This window comes from Coregonus clupeaformis, chromosome 15 (genome assembly GCF_020615455.1).
Source record: "Coregonus clupeaformis isolate EN_2021a chromosome 15, ASM2061545v1, whole genome shotgun sequence".
Taxonomy (NCBI): domain Eukaryota; kingdom Metazoa; phylum Chordata; class Actinopteri; order Salmoniformes; family Salmonidae; genus Coregonus; species Coregonus clupeaformis.
Genome location: NC_059206.1, coordinates 22,788,451 through 22,805,767, shown reverse-complemented (window position 1 = coordinate 22,805,767; position 17,317 = coordinate 22,788,451). Strand labels below are relative to the sequence as shown.

Genomic DNA, 17,317 nt, shown 5'->3' with positions numbered 1-17,317 from the left:
ATAAGCATTTCACTGTAAGGTCTACACCTGTTGTATTCGGCGCATGTGACAGATATCATTTGATTTGATTTGATTTGTATTACCTCTCATACACTATATTAGGCCCAGCCTTTGGAACTTTGGTTTTCCTAGATATGGCTACTATATTGTGATCACTACACCCAATGGATCTGTATACTGCTTTCATGCTAATTTCTGCAGCATTAGTATAGATGTGCTCAATACATGTTGATGATTTAATTCCTGTGCTGTATCAGTCAACCCTGGTAGGTTGACTGATAACCTGAACCAGGTTGCAGGCACTGGTTACAGTTTTAAGCTTTTTCTTGAGTGGGCAGCTTGCTGAAAGCCAGTCAATGTTTAAATCACCCAGAAAATATACCTCTCTGTTAATATCACATATACATTATCAAGCATTTTACACATTAGGCAGATGAACCTGTAGCCATATTGCTTCAACAGTATTTACCATGAAATCCTCTCTAAGCTTTACAGGAATGTGATTCTGAATATAAACAGCAACACCGCCACCATTGGCATTTCTGTATTTTCTGTAGATGTTATAACCATGTATTGCTACCACTGTATCATCAAAGGTATTATCTAAGTGAGTTTCACGTGTTTTGTTTCCAAAAGGTTTTGAAATTGTCAACAAAAGTTACAACCATTGAGCTGCAATAATCATGTAGCCAGTTGTGAAGAGAAATAATCCTGCTAAAGCATTCAATGCTATGATTCAGAGATGGCGCAGGGCCAGATATGATTGGTCTTTTATTAGTGTCTAGCAGGGAATAAATCAGCTCTTTAAAATCTAGTTTCAACTGTTCAGAGCTGCCCTTCATAATGTCATTAAAACCCACATGGACTACGATAGAATCAATTTCCATGTCCTGGCGTAGAACATTCAGGAGCAGCTTAGTAATGTCATTTACTCAAGCTTCGGGATAGGACATAATTTTTGCACCAGGAACAGTCACATTTCTTACCATGGAGCTGCCCAAAATCATGGCTGCCGAGAAATGTTACTCATTTTAAGGTTGAATAAATACTGTTACATTAGTTTGTAAGAGCCTTAACTTTAGGCTGTTTATTGTATTACAAAAGTATTATTGAATTGTGTTTGGTTGACAACGCAACCAAATATCAACATTTAAAGGATTTCTAATTATTGGATAGTTTCATCTGATCCACTGGCTTAAGCCTATTCTTTAACTTTTATTTTTGGTTTAGTTGGAGACGTGAAACCAACATATAATTTGTTGACAAGTTATTAAGCTATTTACTGTATTGCAAAAGTGATATTGAATTGTGTTTGGTTGTCAATGCAACCAAATATTAACATTTAAAGTGCATTTAAAGTTTGATTTGATTAGGTTTTTGGGTTGAGATGGAGACGTGAATCCAACATATCAATTATTAACTGGAATTAAAGCCAGAAGCACAGATGGAACTATCCAAGCAGGGCCATGTTATACGGTATCCTTGGGACGTCCCAACTTTGATGTTACCCCATTGAAGTTGAAATTGAAAATGGTTAAGGGTTAAGGTTGAAACATCACATCACAGTTGAAAAATATATGGCAAATAGAAATGAATGTTCTTCAGAGATAGATGGGAGGGGTTGAGGGTAGCTGAAGGATGGGACTAAAAACAAACAAAAGATAACTATTGTAAAATATACTGTCCGTAAAATGTATATAGTATGTATAAGCTGGAAGTAGAAGCCTAAGTGTTGGTGTCCATTAGTTTACTCCAATTAGGGGAGTTAGGGTTAGCGGAATATAATAAAGGAAAAAAAACAGCAAAAACATGGTTTAAGTTTGGGATTAAGGTTAGGCAAGGGTTATGGTTAGGGTTAGGGTCGGGGTTAAGGTTTGGGTTTAGGGTAGGGATGTCCCAAGGATCCCTGATAGCACTAACCATAGTGCTATCAGTTAAAGAATAGGACTAAATCTAATCTAATCAAACTTTAAAGTTGCATTATGCAGAAATCTCTCTGCCATTTCCTGGTTGCTAAAATAGTTCTCATAGTTCGCTTAATTTCAGTTTATGTGACAAAACAAGCAAGTATAGTGTAGAGAATCAGTGTACCATCTAAACCGCTGTGAAATATATTTTTCATGACCAAAAATATTGTATTTTCAGCTGTTTGAAGCTGTTGTACAAAACCGAAAGTAAAAGATGCAAAAACGAAATTTAAGAAAGGGAAGCATAGAAATAAATCACATAGAACAGCTCTACCGCTTCTTAGACTTGCTTTCAATGAGAATGACAGATCTATAACTCACATTTCTATGTGAATTTGGTCAGGTCACCCAAAAAGTTACATATTGCAGCTATAAATGCACTTTAAATAAAAATTGATTTGATTTAGTACTATTCTTTAACTTTGATTTTTGGTTGAGATGGAGACATGAATGGGAGACCAAATGAATAGCTGTAGATAGCTCAACTCTACAGTAGGAGGTGCTGCACAGCCTATTGTTTTTTTCTGATAGTGGATATAACATTGAAGATCTGACGTTGTTTCTATGGTACAAATTCAACATATTTTATACAATGTTTGTCTATGTTGAAAATTGGTTAGAATGATGACATAATTCTGTGGTTGAAATTTCACCCTGAAAACAATACTTTTTAAAAATCCAATGTATCCAATCCAATGTATTTTCCAGGTAGATTCCACATCACAATACAACGACAAATTACGTTGAAACAACATTGATTCAACCAGTTTGTGCCCAGTGGGTCTTATCCAGAGCGACTTACATTTAGTGCAAATAATGTGGACAAATCAGCTACTTCTACCACTCTAAATTTCAAGCCTCTGCCTCTAACCCTAGGAAGCTCTTTGCCACCGTCTCCTCCCTGCTGAATCCTCCTCCTCCTCCCCCTCCCTCCTCCCTCTCTGTGGATGACTTCGTCAACCATTTTGAAAAGAAGGTTGACGACATCCGATCCTCATTTATTAAGTCAAATGACACAGCTGGTCCTGCTCACACTGCCCTACCCTATGCTTTGACTTCTTTCTCTCCTCTCTCTCCAGATGAAATCTTGCGACTTGTGACGGCCGGCCGCCCAACAACCTGCCCGCTTGACCCTATCCCATCCTCTCTTCTCCAGACCATTTCCGGAGACCTTCTCCCTTACCTCACCTCGCTCATCAACTCATCCTTGACCGCTGGCCATGTCCCTTCCGTCTTCAAGAGAGCGAGAGTTGCACCCCTCCTCAAAAAACCTACACTCGATCCCTCCGATGTCAACAACTACAGACCAGTATCCCTTCTTTCTTTTCTCTCCAAAACTCTTGAGCGTGCCGTCACAAGCCAACTCTCCTGCTATCTCTCTCAGAATGACCTTCTTGATCCAAACCAGTCAGGTTTCAAGACTGGTCATTCAACTGAGACTGCTCTTCTCTGTGTCACGGAGGCTCTCTGCACTGCTAAAGCTAACTCACTCTCCTCTGCTCTTATCCTTCTAGACCTATCCGTTGCCTTTGATACTGTGAACCATCAGATCCTCCTCTCCACCCTCTCCGAGTTGGGCATCTCCGGCGCTGCTCACTCTTGGATTTCGTCCTACCTGACAGGTCGCTCCTACCAGGTGGCGTGGCGAGAATCTGTCTCCGCACCACGTGCTCTCACCACTGGTGTCCCCCAGGGCTCAGTTCTAGGCCCTCTCCTATTCTCTCTATACACCAAGTCACTTGGCTCTGTCATATCCTCACATGGTCTCTCCTATCATTGCTACACAGACGACACACAATACATTTTCTCCTTTCCCCCTTCTGATAACCAGGTGGCAAATCGCATCTCTGCATGTCTGACAGACATATCAGTGTGGATGTCGGATCACCACCTCAAGCTGAACCTTCGGCAAGACGGAGCTGCTCTTCCTCCCGGGGAAGGACTGCCCGCTCCATGATCTCGCCATCACGGTTGACAACTCCATTGTGTCCTCCTCCCAGAGTGCAAAGAACCTTGGCGTGACCCTGGACAACACCCTGTCATTCTCCGCTAACATCAAAGCGGTGACCCGATCCTGCAGGTTCATGCTCTACAACATTTGCAGAGTACGACCCTACCTTACACAGAAAGCGGCACAGGTCCTAATCCAGGCACATGTCATCTCCCGTCTGGATTACTGCAACTCGCTGTTGGCTGGGCTCCCTGCCTGTGCCATTAAACCCCTACAACTTATCCAGAACGCCGCAGCCCGTCTGGTGTTCGACTTTCCCAAGTTCTCTCATGTCACCCCGCTCCTCCGCACACTCCACTGGCTTCCAGTTGTGGCTCGAATCTACTACAAGACCATGGTGCTTGCCTACGGAGCTGTGAGGGGAACGGCACCTCCTTATCTTCAGGCTCTGATCAGACCCTACACCCAAACGAGGGCACTACGTTCATCCACCTCTGGCCTGCTAGCTCCCCTACCTCTACGAAAGCACAGTTCCCACTCAGCCCAGTCAAAGCTATTTGCTGCTCTGGCACCTCAATGGTGGAACAAGCTCCCCCACGACGCCAGGACAGCGGAGTCACTGACCACCTTCCGGAGACACTTGAAACCCTACCTCTTTAAGGAATACCTGGAATAGTATAAAGTAATCCTTCTAACCCCCCCCATAAAAAAAAAAAGTGGTTGTCCCACTGGCTATCATAAATTGAATGCACCAATTTGTAAGTCGCTCTGGATAAGAGCGTCTGCTAAATGATGTAAATGTAAAAGTATTTGAAAGTATTTTCAAATAACTTCCTATAAAAAGCCTAAACTATTTTCAAATACTTATTTCCAGATACAGTATTTCAAATACCCCTAGCAACAAACTAGCCTTGCATGTCACCCTGATCTCTCGAGCTTACAGGAATGGTTCGCTATCCGTGCGTCGAACCATTCATGTAAGCTTGAGAGATCAGGGTGGCATGTGAGGCTAGGACCAGACCTGGGTTCAAATGCATGGAGTATTTAAATATTTGTATTTGAAAATACACTCTGTGTATTTGAGTATTTTCAAATACATGCCAATACTTTCCAAGTGTATTTCCAAATACATTCCAATATTCAACTAGTTGTATTTTAAAATAAAAATATCAAAATTCTTACTTTGAAATGTCTTTGAAAGTAATTTAAATACCCTAAATAGTATTTGAATACAATTCTAGTGAGGAGATCACTTTAGACTATTGAGATGAACCCCACCTAGACATACTCTTAGTTCCTCTTTCTTTCTCTAACTGGCGTGTTCTGTTCTGTTCTGCCCTCGAGGCAACAATCCTCAGGTGCAGATATATCTCTCTCTCTCTCTCTCTCTCTCTCTCTCTCTCTCTCTCTCTCTCTCTCTCTCTCTCTCTCTCTCTCTCTCTCTCTCTCTCTCTCTCTCTCTCTCTCTCTCTCTCTCTCTCTCTCTCTCTCCCTCTCTCTCTCTCTCCCTCTCCCCCCCTCTCTCTCTACCCCCTCTCTCTCTGCTGTGGAGGAACCGATTGATGATGGGCAGCTCAACCATGGACTCTCTGTGCATGCATGTGTGTTTGGGTGGTTGTGTGTGTGTCAGGGCAGGCGTGATGTGACCTGTCAGTGCTGTAATGAAGTGCTGGTATGCTGCTCCCACAGTGTGAGCAGACACAGCCGCAGATGTGTATGTGTGTGTGTGTGTGTGTGTATGTGTGCGTTGTCAGTGTGTGTGTGTATGTGTGTGGTCCAGCATTAGATATCTCCCTTGGGGCTGTCTCAAAACTAATGTCACATTTCCTTATTAGAGCCTTTGCTCCAAAGCACCAAAGCAGTACACATTTTTGTTTTAGCCCTGGACAAACATACCTCATTCAACTCATTGAGGACTTGATGATTAGTTGACAAGTTGAATCAGGTGTGCTTGTCAAGGGTTACAATCAAATGCGAACTTTTAGGGGTACTTGAGGACCAGGGTTGGGAACCACTGCTGCACAGTATACTGACTGACTCCATAACCAGATACTCTCTGAGCTTCCACTCATATTATGGAGAGTTTCCACTCATATTAAGCAGCTAATACTCCGTTCCCTGTGGTAGAGGCCTTCAGAGGGCTGGGGAGGGTAATGGAAGGCCCTCAGCTCTGCTCCTAAATTAGATTACATACTAAATGACTGCAATTTCCGAGCTGTTCCACCGCTTCTTACGACCTTCGCTCCTCACCACTCCTTAAAACCCCATCTCATATCTACAGAAGGCGAGAGAGGATGCGTCCCAAATGGCATCCTATTCCTATTCCATTATAGAGCACTACTTTTGACCAGGGCCATAGTGTTCCATTTGGGAAACAGCCATAGTGAGGCCTGGAGGCTACATGGGAATAATGGGAATTATGCTGGTGTAATGGGTGACCTAGCTTCTCTTGGATTAACCAGACACTATGAGATCAATCTGCTACAGTTTCCCAGGTTGACTGCCATATTATGCCCTGTTAGGTCTGGTGCTTCTTCAGACCTGGGTATGTCCCAAATGAAACCCTATTCCCTATTTAGTGCACTACTTTTGACCAGGGTCCATCAAAAGTAGTGCACTTTAGGGAATAGGGTGCCATTTCAGACACAGTCTTGTGGTCTCAGAGATAGTATCTTCAAATCAAATCAAATCAAAGCACATTTTATATGCCACATGCGGCAAATACAACAGGTGTAGACATTACAGTGAAATGCTTACTTACAAGCCCTTAACCAACAATGCATTTTTTAAAGAATCTTTTTTTGTTGTTGTGTTAAGTAAAAAAAAGAACAGCAAATAACTAAAGAGCAGCAGTAAAATAAAATAACAGTAGGGAGGCTATATACAGGGGGGTACCGGTGCAGAGTCAATGTGCGGGGGCACCGGCTAGTCGAGGTAATTGAGGTAATATGTACATGTGGGTAGAGTTAAAGTGACTATGCATAAATAATAGACAGAGTAGCAGCAGCGTAAAAGAGGGGGGTGGGGGTGGGGGGGCAGTGCAAATATTCCGGGTAGCAATGAATAGCTGTTCAGGAGTCTTATGACTTGGGGGTAGAAGCTGTGGTAGTGCCTTGCAGTCGGAGGCCGAGCAGTTGCCATACCAGGCGGTGATGCAACCAGTAAGGATGCTCTCGATGGTGCAGCTGTAGAACTTTTTGAGGATCTGAGGACCCATGACAAATCTTTTCTCTTTCTCTCCTCTCCATATGACTCTCTTTTTCTCTCTCTCATCTCTCTATCTCTCTGTCTGTCTCTCTCTCTCTGTCTCTCTCTCTCTCTTTTTCTCTCTTTCTCTCTCTTACTCACTTTCTCTCTCCCTCTCTCCTCTTCCTCATCTATGAGGAAGGATGAAAGCTAATACATCACTAGACTGCCAGGAGAGGAAGAGGAGGAGAGAGAGCAGGAGGGAGGAAGAGAAAAAAGGACTGGAGGAAGGAGGAGTGACAGGGAGAGGTTTTATTTTGGAGAGGGGAATATTTTGACGTGGCAGACATTTTTCTCCTAACTCAGCACTTTGGTCATCTTTATGATTAGAATACATTCAGCTTTGAGCCGAGGATGAAGTCTTGTGTGTGTGTGTGTACATGTTGGTATACATGTGTGTACGCCGTAACCTGTTCAACTGAAAAGCAGGCCCTGACTCCCCCTTCTTCTTCTCTCCACTCCTCTTGCAGAAGAAGAGCCGAGAGGAGAGTTGTGGTGAGGGCAGTGGGGTGGAGATCCTAGAGAACAAGCCGTATGAGGATGGTCCAGGCGGGTCAGGACAGTACACACACAAGGTGTACCACATCGGGAAACACATCCCCTCATGGTTCTGCTCCATCTTGCCTCAGGCTGCTCTACGCGTGGAAGAGGAGTCCTGGAACGCCTACCCATACACACGCACACGGTGAGAGACAGTTTGCTACAGCAGGAAAATAATGTGAATTATTATGTTGATTATAACTAATGGACATTTGTGTAGGGGTTGATACATTTTTCGTAAGGGAAAATGAAGTCTGAAATTTCAAAGTGGAAATTACAAACTTCAGAAGCCTTTTTAGACCTCAAATACACTACAAGTTTTACATTTCCTGCATTGAAGGAAAGTTATCTTGCAACAGGGTGATCAAATTAAGATCCTACACCTGTATATAGTATGTACACACACCTTACCATACACACGCACACGATGAGAGGGAACACACACGTATAGTATGCACACACACCCTACACTCTCTGGAACCAAAAAGGGTTCTTCAAAGGGTTCTCGTATGTACATGTATGCATGCACACACACTTACATCATTACACACATACATGTGTGGCCCTGAGGCCCGGAGTTGTGCATCTCAAACCTACACGCCTACACAAAGACAAGATGTGAAAGAGACATTCTCCTAAACCCTCCTCCCCCCTTCTCCCCTTTTTCCACATTACTCATCCCTCTCTCTCTCCCTCCCTCTCTCTCCCTCTCTCTCTCCAGGTATACCTGTCCATTCGTAGAGAAGTTCTCCATAGACATTGAGACGTATTATAAACCTGACACAGGAACACAAGAGTGCTTCAATCTGTCATCAGCAGAAAAAAGAACAAGGACTGTAGGTATGTTACACACAAGCCTTCTCAAGCCTACTGTTCTCAGTCTCTGTCTGGGCTTCATGGATTTCAGAGAGCAGTCAGCAATTCGCTGTTTCACACACGCTATGGTCTTTAAGATGCAGACAGCGTGTGTTCCGTCTTATACTGCTGCTGATGTGTTTGAGTGTGAGCTGCTGGCTGGCTTAATACTGCAACGCCACTCCCACAGTGCAGTGTGGCCCAGACTGACTCTGCAGGGGGATGATTACAGAACCACACACACACACATACACACACAGAGTAATGTCTATAGGGGATAGTAGCTCACGCACACATAGTACATTTTACATTTACATTTTAGTCATTTAGCAGATGCTCTTATCCAGAGCGACTTACAGTTAGTGAGTACATACATTTTCATACTGGCCCCCTGTGGGAAACGAACCCACAACCCTGGTGTTGCAAGCGCCATGCTCTACCAACTGAGCTACAGGTGTTTGTCGTTGCTCTTTGTGTGCAGCAGCACATCTCTCTGACACAGCCACCCAAGCATGCAAGTGCATGCATGCAGGCACACACACACACAACACATACACACGTAGCAACACACTCTGGTCGTGGAGCAGAGCAGTGAAGACCTCTAGTGGCTTCAAGCCAGCAGTACTATTGTTCCTCCGACTAACGCTTTTAAAGGCCTGTGCTTTTCTCAATTCTATTCTGGTTCCGTCTGCACCCATTCTCTCCAAAATTAGACATAGTCAAGGAATGTCAATAAGTAATCATCTCATAATTCGCTACATGGCTAATTTTGGTCTGTGTGCTGACTGTGTGTTTTATCTCCAGACCCCATTGACATTGTGAAGGACTACATTGCACCCCATGAGTACCTGGTCGAGGAGGACCCTAAGCTGTACGTATCAGAGAAAACCCAGCGAGGACCACTGACTGACGACTGGATCGAACTCATCAACCAGAATCCTACCCAGAACACGGTCATGTGTGCCTACAAGCTCTGCAAGGTGGAGTTCAGATACTGGGGCATGCAGTCCAAGATAGAACGCTTCATACATGATGTTGGTAGGTACTGTGTGTGTGTGTGTGCATAGGCACCTAAGCAATGGAGCAAACAGAGCAGCTGCACCCCCACTTTCAAAATAGAGGTGCAAACATAGGATTTTGCACCCCCACTTTTTTGCCATAAAATAATAATTAACAGATTTGATTTTGCACCCCCTCCCCCTCAAGATGAATGGTTTTGACCACTCAAAGGTTTTGGTTCAGTGCAGTTAGAAAGCACTAGTTGCACGACTGGTTTTTAAAATGAATAGACATCTGCAAAATAATTTTTTAAAAATCTATTTTGATGTGCTGTTGTTAAATTTGTATCGTTGTTTCATGTCCGATGCACTCAGGGTGTTGTTATTTCATTTGAGTGGCGCGTTCACCATGAGCAAATTCATCAGTCATTTTACTTTGGCTGTTTAGACTAGGGATGCAAAAAACATCAAGCCTCATGTCCACCAGATGCGTTAAACTCTTTGCGTTCCGACTGAAGTCATTAATTGTCAATGGAGCATTCCGCAATGCTACGTTTGGAATGCTGCACTAGGCTGTGGTGCGTTCTGTGTACCGCATGCGCTCAGTATTTTAAACTCATGCGTTGCTTTACCGTGCGGAGGTACAAACAGAAGTTCATAAACAGCCAAGCTGATTAATCCCCGTTTCCATTGGAACTTTGAAGTCAACCCAGGTTGGGCTGGCCTTGGTGGGCTAGCTCAAATTGCATTTCCACTGTCTCCAGAAATTAGAAATGATGTAATGTTGCTAGGTAGCCAATATGTGACTGCAGCTGGCATCGCGAATGTAGCTAGCAAGATGTTGAAGGATTTAATTCACCCTTAACAGGGTGTAACTAACGTTACCCCATACTCTGCCAGTTCCAGCCAGACTCAGAGCCATGTATTTAGCTTGCTGACGTTAGCTAGCTAAACGGTTAGCATCATCGATAGCATAACAGGCTAGCTACATTGCTTAATTCCCACCTTGCTTGCCATGGCATTGGCTATTAGCTGCTCATATTAGCTCATATTTTCTAGCTTGTTTCAACACTGATTTGGTAGCTAGCATTCGAGGGCTGACTGTTCTCATAAAAGTTTATTGTCTAGTGCAATAATGAATGAAGGATCAAGCGATGGTGGAAACCTGCATGGCCAGTAGCTCGCAGGCTGTCAATGAGTAGCTCACAAGTATACTTAAGTAATAAGGCATGAAGGGGTGTGGTATATTGGCCATATACCACAAACCCCCGAGGTGCCTTATTGCTATTATAAATGTGTTACCAACGTAATTAGAGCAGTACAAATACATGTTTTGTCATACCGGTGTCATCCAATCTGCATTCAGGGCTCCAACCACCCAGTTTATAATGAAAAATAATCAGTAGGACTATATTACATAATTAAATGTGACATATTTTTTCTCCCCAAGCTGTTCACAGGTATTTAACACCATTTTTGTCATCTATTTTCCCAACATCAATCGGTTAAATTACATTATTAAAATGTTTTCATTCAGTTACAATAGTAACAGTCCTGGCTGAGCCCCATATGCGAGCGCACCGTTGCCACTTCGCGGTTACAATGTAGCCAAGCTGTGTCTGTGTGCACCTATGATGAAAAAGCACAGGATATTTGTACCTCGATAAAAACAGCTCTGTTTGGCTTGGTAAGTAATATCGACCAAATAAGCAATTTCTACCCTAGTTGCATCAAATATGTGAGACAAGTTAATAAAATAAAAAAATGATGGTGATGTTGTGACTGCGCTTCAAACAACAGCACCAAAAAAGTTAATGTTGTAAAAAAGTGGAACGGTCAACGGCTTGCTGAGACTACACTTTTGTTATTCCTCATACTTTTCATGATTATTCTGTTTTTTCACAATTTCTTATCCAATATGTAGCCTACTCACTGTGGTGTGTTGTTTAAAAGGCCATTATTAAACAGAATGACCATTTTATAGTAGCCTATTCCTGTAACTGCAGGTTACAGATTTGTTCAAATGTAAAACTATTTTATTTGATCTCATCTTAAAAAGGCAAGATTCTCAAGGTAGGCTAAAGGAGAATGATTTTTGTTCAAAATGTGTGGTTTTAAGAACCAAAACGCAATCACATTATGTATGCAGAGAGTGCTGTTCTTTGTTTTTATTCATTCAATTAGGCCTGCACAATAATAAAATATGCAAGCGGTAGCCTATATGAGTAGGTCGAATAATTTTCATTTTTTAATGAAGTAGCTCTTATTAAAGAAGAGGTTGGAGACCCCTGTTCCACCCCAAACTGTTCAAATATTACCCATATTACCAAAGCTACATTTTATTATTTTTATTGCAGATTTGGGGCCGCAATTTATGGATATAGCTGCTAAAAATATTGCACAATAATGATTAAATTAATCATACGTATGCAATATTGTTTTTATGTGAGCATAATCTATGACCAAATGTAAATGCAAAACTCCAGTTTACATTTTCAAGTTGACAGTTCTTGTTCAATGCCCTACCAGATAATATCGCCATATTGAGAAACATCAAAATTCACATTTATAATTATACTACATTACTGTGATCACATTATTTGTGACAAAAATTAAAATAAAACTTAATGTGCAATTTAACTATGTTTTTACTTAACCTACTAAGTACAACATTCTAATTCTTATTGGGTAAAATAATGATATTCCTCACATTTTCGATTTTATTTCCTCATTGTCATGCATTATCCTGGCCACATTCTTAACAGTTTGGCCTGTCAATCGATCACTGTGGCTGGGATTGTCAGGGAAGAAGGCGGGATGTTTGTGAGTCACTGGGTTGGTTTCAGACCTGGAGAGATGTGTGGGGAAGGAAGGAAGAGAAAACGAGAAAAGATGAGAAAAAGACAGTAGGACTGAGAATGAGAGATCGGGAATGAGAGAGTGAGTGACAGAGGGAGAAGTAGAGCGAAACATGGTGGTAATAAAGGAAGAATGATGAAGAGCGAGAAAGGGATGGACGGAGAGAGAGAGAAGATAAGAAATTAATTTCCTGCCAGTGTTCTCCTGTCAGCTCATCAGTCTGCATCATGACAGTGACAGTGATTTACTACTGCTTAAGGCGTCAGTATGCTTTAGTTCGGGTGGCGACTAGCCAAGCTCGGCTAGCCGAACTGAAGGAGTGTCCTCGCATACTCCCTTAAAAGACCTTCGCCTGAAAAACGCCCCAAAAAAAGTGTCGAAAAAACCCTCACCGAAGTTCAAATGAATTTCACAAAATGTCATCATAAAACAGTGCATTCGGAAAGTATTCAGACCCCTTGACTTTTTCCACATTTTGTTAGGTTACAGCCTTATTCTAAAATTGGATAAAATTGTTATTTTCCCTCATCAATCTACACATAATACCCCATAATGACGAAGCAAAAACTGTTTTTTAGACATTTTTGCAAATTATATATAAAAAAATTAATTAATGAAATATCACATTTACATAAGTATTCCGAACTTTACTCAGTACTTTGTTGAAGCACATTTGGCAGTGATTACAGCCTCGAGTCTTCTTGGGTATGACGCTACAAGCTTGGCACACCTGTATTTGGGGAGTTTATCCCATTCTTCTCTGCAGATCCTCTCAAGCTCTGTCAAGTTGGATGGGGAGCGTCGCTGCACAGCTATTTTCAGGTCTCTCCAGAGATGTTCGATCGGCTTCAAGTCCGGGCTCTGGCTGGGCCACTCAAGGACATTTAGAGATTTGTCCCGAAGCCACTCCTGCATTGTCTTGGCTGTGTGCTTTGGGTCATTGTCCTGTTGGAAGGTGAACCTTCACCTCAGTCTGAGGTCCTGAGCGCTCTGGAGCAGGTTTTCATCAAGGATCTCTCTGTACTTTGCTCCGTTCATCTTTCCCTCGATCCTGACTAGTCTCCCAGTCCCTGCCGCTGAAAAACATCCCCAAAGCATGATGCTGTCACCACCATGCTTCACCGTAGGTATGGTGCCAGGTTTCCTCCAGACGCTTGGCATTCAGGCCAAAGAGTTCAATCTTGGTTTCATCAGACCAGAGAATGTTGTTTCTCATGGTCTGATAGTCCTTTAGGTGCCTTTTGGCAAACTCCAATCGGGCTGTCATGTGCCTTTTACTGAGGAGTGGCTTCCGTCTGGCCACTCTACCATAAAGGCCTGATTGGTGGAGTGCTGCAGAGACGGTTGTCCTTCTGGAAGGTTCTCCCATCTCCACAGAGGAACTCTGGAGCTCTGTCAAAGTGACCACCTCTCTGACCAAGGCCCTTCTCCCCCGATTACTCAGTTTGGCCGGGCGGCCAGCTCTAGGAAGAGTCTTGGTAGTTCCAAACTTCTTTCATTTAAGAATGACGGAGGCCACTGTGTTCTTGGGGACCTCGCTGTAGAATTTTTTTGGTACCCTTCCCCAGATCCTGTCTCGGAGCTCTACGGACAATTCCTTCGACCTCATGGCTTGGTTTTTGCTCTGACATGCACTGTGAACTGTGGGACCTTATATAGACAGGTGTGTGCCTTTCCAAATCATGTCCAATCAATTGAATTTACCACAGGTGGACTCCAATCAAGTTGTAGAAACATCTCAAGAATGATGAATGGAAACATTATGCACCTGAGCTCAATTTCGAGTCTCATTTTTTTTTTTTCTGAGGCCAGCACCGACCCTAACCCGCAAATATAGAACATGTGCTGTACAGTTCCCTTTTCTTTCTCTTCAACATTTATTGAACAATTACGTTTTTCTTCCATATTTATTAAACTCAAATGGAATTATATTTGTCACATGCGCCGAATACAACAGGTGTAGAATGTACTGTGAAATGCTTACTTACGAGCCCTTTCTCAATAATGCAGAGTAAAAAAGTAAATAGTAATACAATAAAGTAACGAGACTATATACAAGGAGTACCGGTACTGAGTCAGTGTGCAGGAGTATGAGGTAGGTGAGGAAATTGAGGGAATATGTACATGTAGGTAGGGGTAAAAGTGACTAGGCAATCAGGATAGATAATTAACAGAGTAGCAGCAGCGTATGTGAAGAGTGTGAAAGTGTGTCTGTGTGTGTGTGTGGCGTCAATATGCATGTGTTTTGTGTGTGTGAGCGTATGTAGTGTGTGTGTGTGTTGGAGAGTCAGTGTAGTATGTGTGAGTGTTTGGGTAGTCAAGCGAGTGTGCATAGAGCTGGCGCAAGAGAGTCAGTGCAAATAAAAAGGGGGTGAATACATCTATTCAGGGTAGCCATTTGATTAACTGTTCAGTAGTCTTATGGCTTGGGGGTAGAAGCTGTTCAGGAGCCTTTTGGTCCCAGACTTGGCGCTTCGGTACCGCTTGCCGTGCGGCAGCAGAGAGAACAGTCTATGACTTGGGTGGCTGGAGTCTTTGACAATATTTAGGGCCTTCCGCTGACACTGCCTGGTATACAGGTCCTGGATGGCAGGGAGCACGGCCCCTGTGATGTACTGGGCCGTACGCATTACTGTCTGTAGCTAAGCAGTTGCCATACCAAGAGGTGATGCCACCAGTCAAGATGCTCTCAATGGTGCAGCTGTAGAACTTTTTGAGAATCTGAGAGCCAATGCCAAATATTTTCAGCCCCTTGAGGGGGAAGAGGCGTTGTCGTGCCTTCTTCACGACTGTGTTGGTGTGTTTGGACCATGATAATTCCTTAGTGATGTGGACACTGAGGAACTTGAAGCTCTCTACCCGCTCCATGACAGCCCCGTCAATGTGAATGGGTGCGTGCTCGGCCCTCCGTTTCTCTGTAGTCCACGATCAGCTCCGTCTTACCTCAGTGAATATTTAGGCCTATTGAACAGTAGCCTACTGTTTTTCTGAAACAACAAATTTCCAACAATAGACTAAATTGACACTGTGCGCATGCTTTTGTGAAAAAGTCAAACAATAAATCACACCCTCCGCATGCTTTTATGAAAAGACCTACGCACTAATGCCAGATAAAAATAATGAAAGAAAAACCTCAATGTAGCCTATAAATATGAATATTGAAATAATTGCACAATAATTATTATAGATTTTTTAAATGCATTTTTTTCTCTTTATTCACCCCCTGTTCATCCACACAATATTTCATTAACCAAAACCCGCCCGTTCCGAGGATATAACCACAGGGACTGCAGGTTATGAGTCAACCCGCGCATCACTAACACACACTGACCTACTGCTGTTTGTTTATATACACTCTCTTAATTTATACACAAAGCTCATTTAATCATCTCGTGTTATGGCTGAGTTGAATGTTGAATCACCTGCTAGGTGTGTGTTTGTGTTGTACCTGTGTGTCTAGTATATGTGTGTTGTGTTGTGTGACTGCTCAGTGTGTTGTTCCTGTATGGCGCTTGTTCAGTACATTATGACTGACAGGCTCATTAGTTTATTTCTAATGAATGCATGCACGATTGATGGGTATTGAGAGAAAGGAAAATAATTAAATTGATTGGAATTGAGAGAGAGATCGCGGTGATAATGTTATTAATCTCCTGCTCTTCCCTCCCACCTCCTCCTCCTCCCCTGCGTAAGGTGATGGTGTGTTAGTTAGTTAGTTATCATACTAACCTGTCCTCTCCACCACCCCTCCACCCAGGCCTGCGTAAGGTGATGGTGCGGGCCCACCGGCAGGCATGGTGCTGGCAAGATGAGTGGTATGGTCTGACCATAGAGGACATCAGACAGCTGGAGCTGGAGACCCAGCTAGCCCTGGCCAGGAAGATGGCCCAGTACAGCCTCAATGACACAGAGGAGGGGGCGGCAGAGACCAACGGGACTCCTCCCAACCCTGACCAGGACCAGGAGGGGGTGAAGGCCCTGGGGGAGGCGGGAGAGGTGGACGGAGGACGGACAGGGCTGGGAGATACATTACAGACGCGTGGAGAGCTCACCAAGCAGTGGTCGACTTCGTCCAAGTCGTCTAATAGATCCTCTAAGAGAGGAGGTTAGTGGGGAATGCATTTCTCTGTTCAATAATTACCAACTTCCCAAGTCCCAAAGTCTCAAATCAACCCAGAGAGAATAGTTCCCTCACTGATGCAACTCCTATTCCTATTTCCTGTCCACACAGGAAGCCCCGTCCACCAGAACATCTCAGAGTGGCGGATGCAGAGTATCGCTCGTGACTCAGAGGACAGCACGGACGACGAGTTCTTTGACGCTCACGGTTTGCTAAGACATTTTATTACAGACCACTATTACAGTTACTACATCAGCTGTTACTTAATGTGGTTATATGACTGTTATTACATGTTATTACAACATCAACTGTTACTGATGTTATACTGATGTTATACTGATGTCTGTCTCCTCAGAGGACTTCTCTGGAAATGAGGAGATGTTGTTACATGCCAAGGAGATGACCAAGTGGAGTTCCAACGACCTAATGGACAAGATGGAGACTACAGAGACGGACGAGGGCCAGGGTAGGACCACACACGCGCGCAAGCACCCACACACACACACACACACACACACACACATACACACACACACCTAGTTAAGGCATATGTATATATTGAAATCACTGGCCACTTTAAGAAATGGAACACTAGTCACTTTAATAATGTTTACATATCTTGCACTACTCATCTCATATGTATATACTGCATTCTATTCTATAATATTCTACTGTATCTTAGTCCATGCCGCTCTGTCATTGCTTGTCCATATATGTATATATTCTTAAATCCCATTCCTTACTAGTTTTGTGTGTATTGGGTATATGTTGTGAAATTGTT

General features: G+C 43.1%; 1 protein-coding gene across 1 annotated transcript in view; it reads left to right on the top strand.

The window, feature by feature from the left end:
- LOC121582772 (membrane-associated phosphatidylinositol transfer protein 2-like) overlaps positions 1–17,317 on the top strand; it is an 80,039-nt gene that overhangs the window by 49,659 nt on the left and 13,063 nt on the right. The window contains exons 3-8 of the mRNA XM_041898869.2: positions 7,635–7,849; positions 8,426–8,544; positions 9,364–9,597; positions 16,174–16,521; positions 16,648–16,743; positions 16,892–17,002. Coding sequence (XP_041754803.2) covers positions 7,635–7,849; positions 8,426–8,544; positions 9,364–9,597; positions 16,174–16,521; positions 16,648–16,743; positions 16,892–17,002 — 1,123 coding nt within the window. The remainder of the gene's footprint in view (positions 1–7,634; positions 7,850–8,425; positions 8,545–9,363; positions 9,598–16,173; positions 16,522–16,647; positions 16,744–16,891; positions 17,003–17,317) is intronic.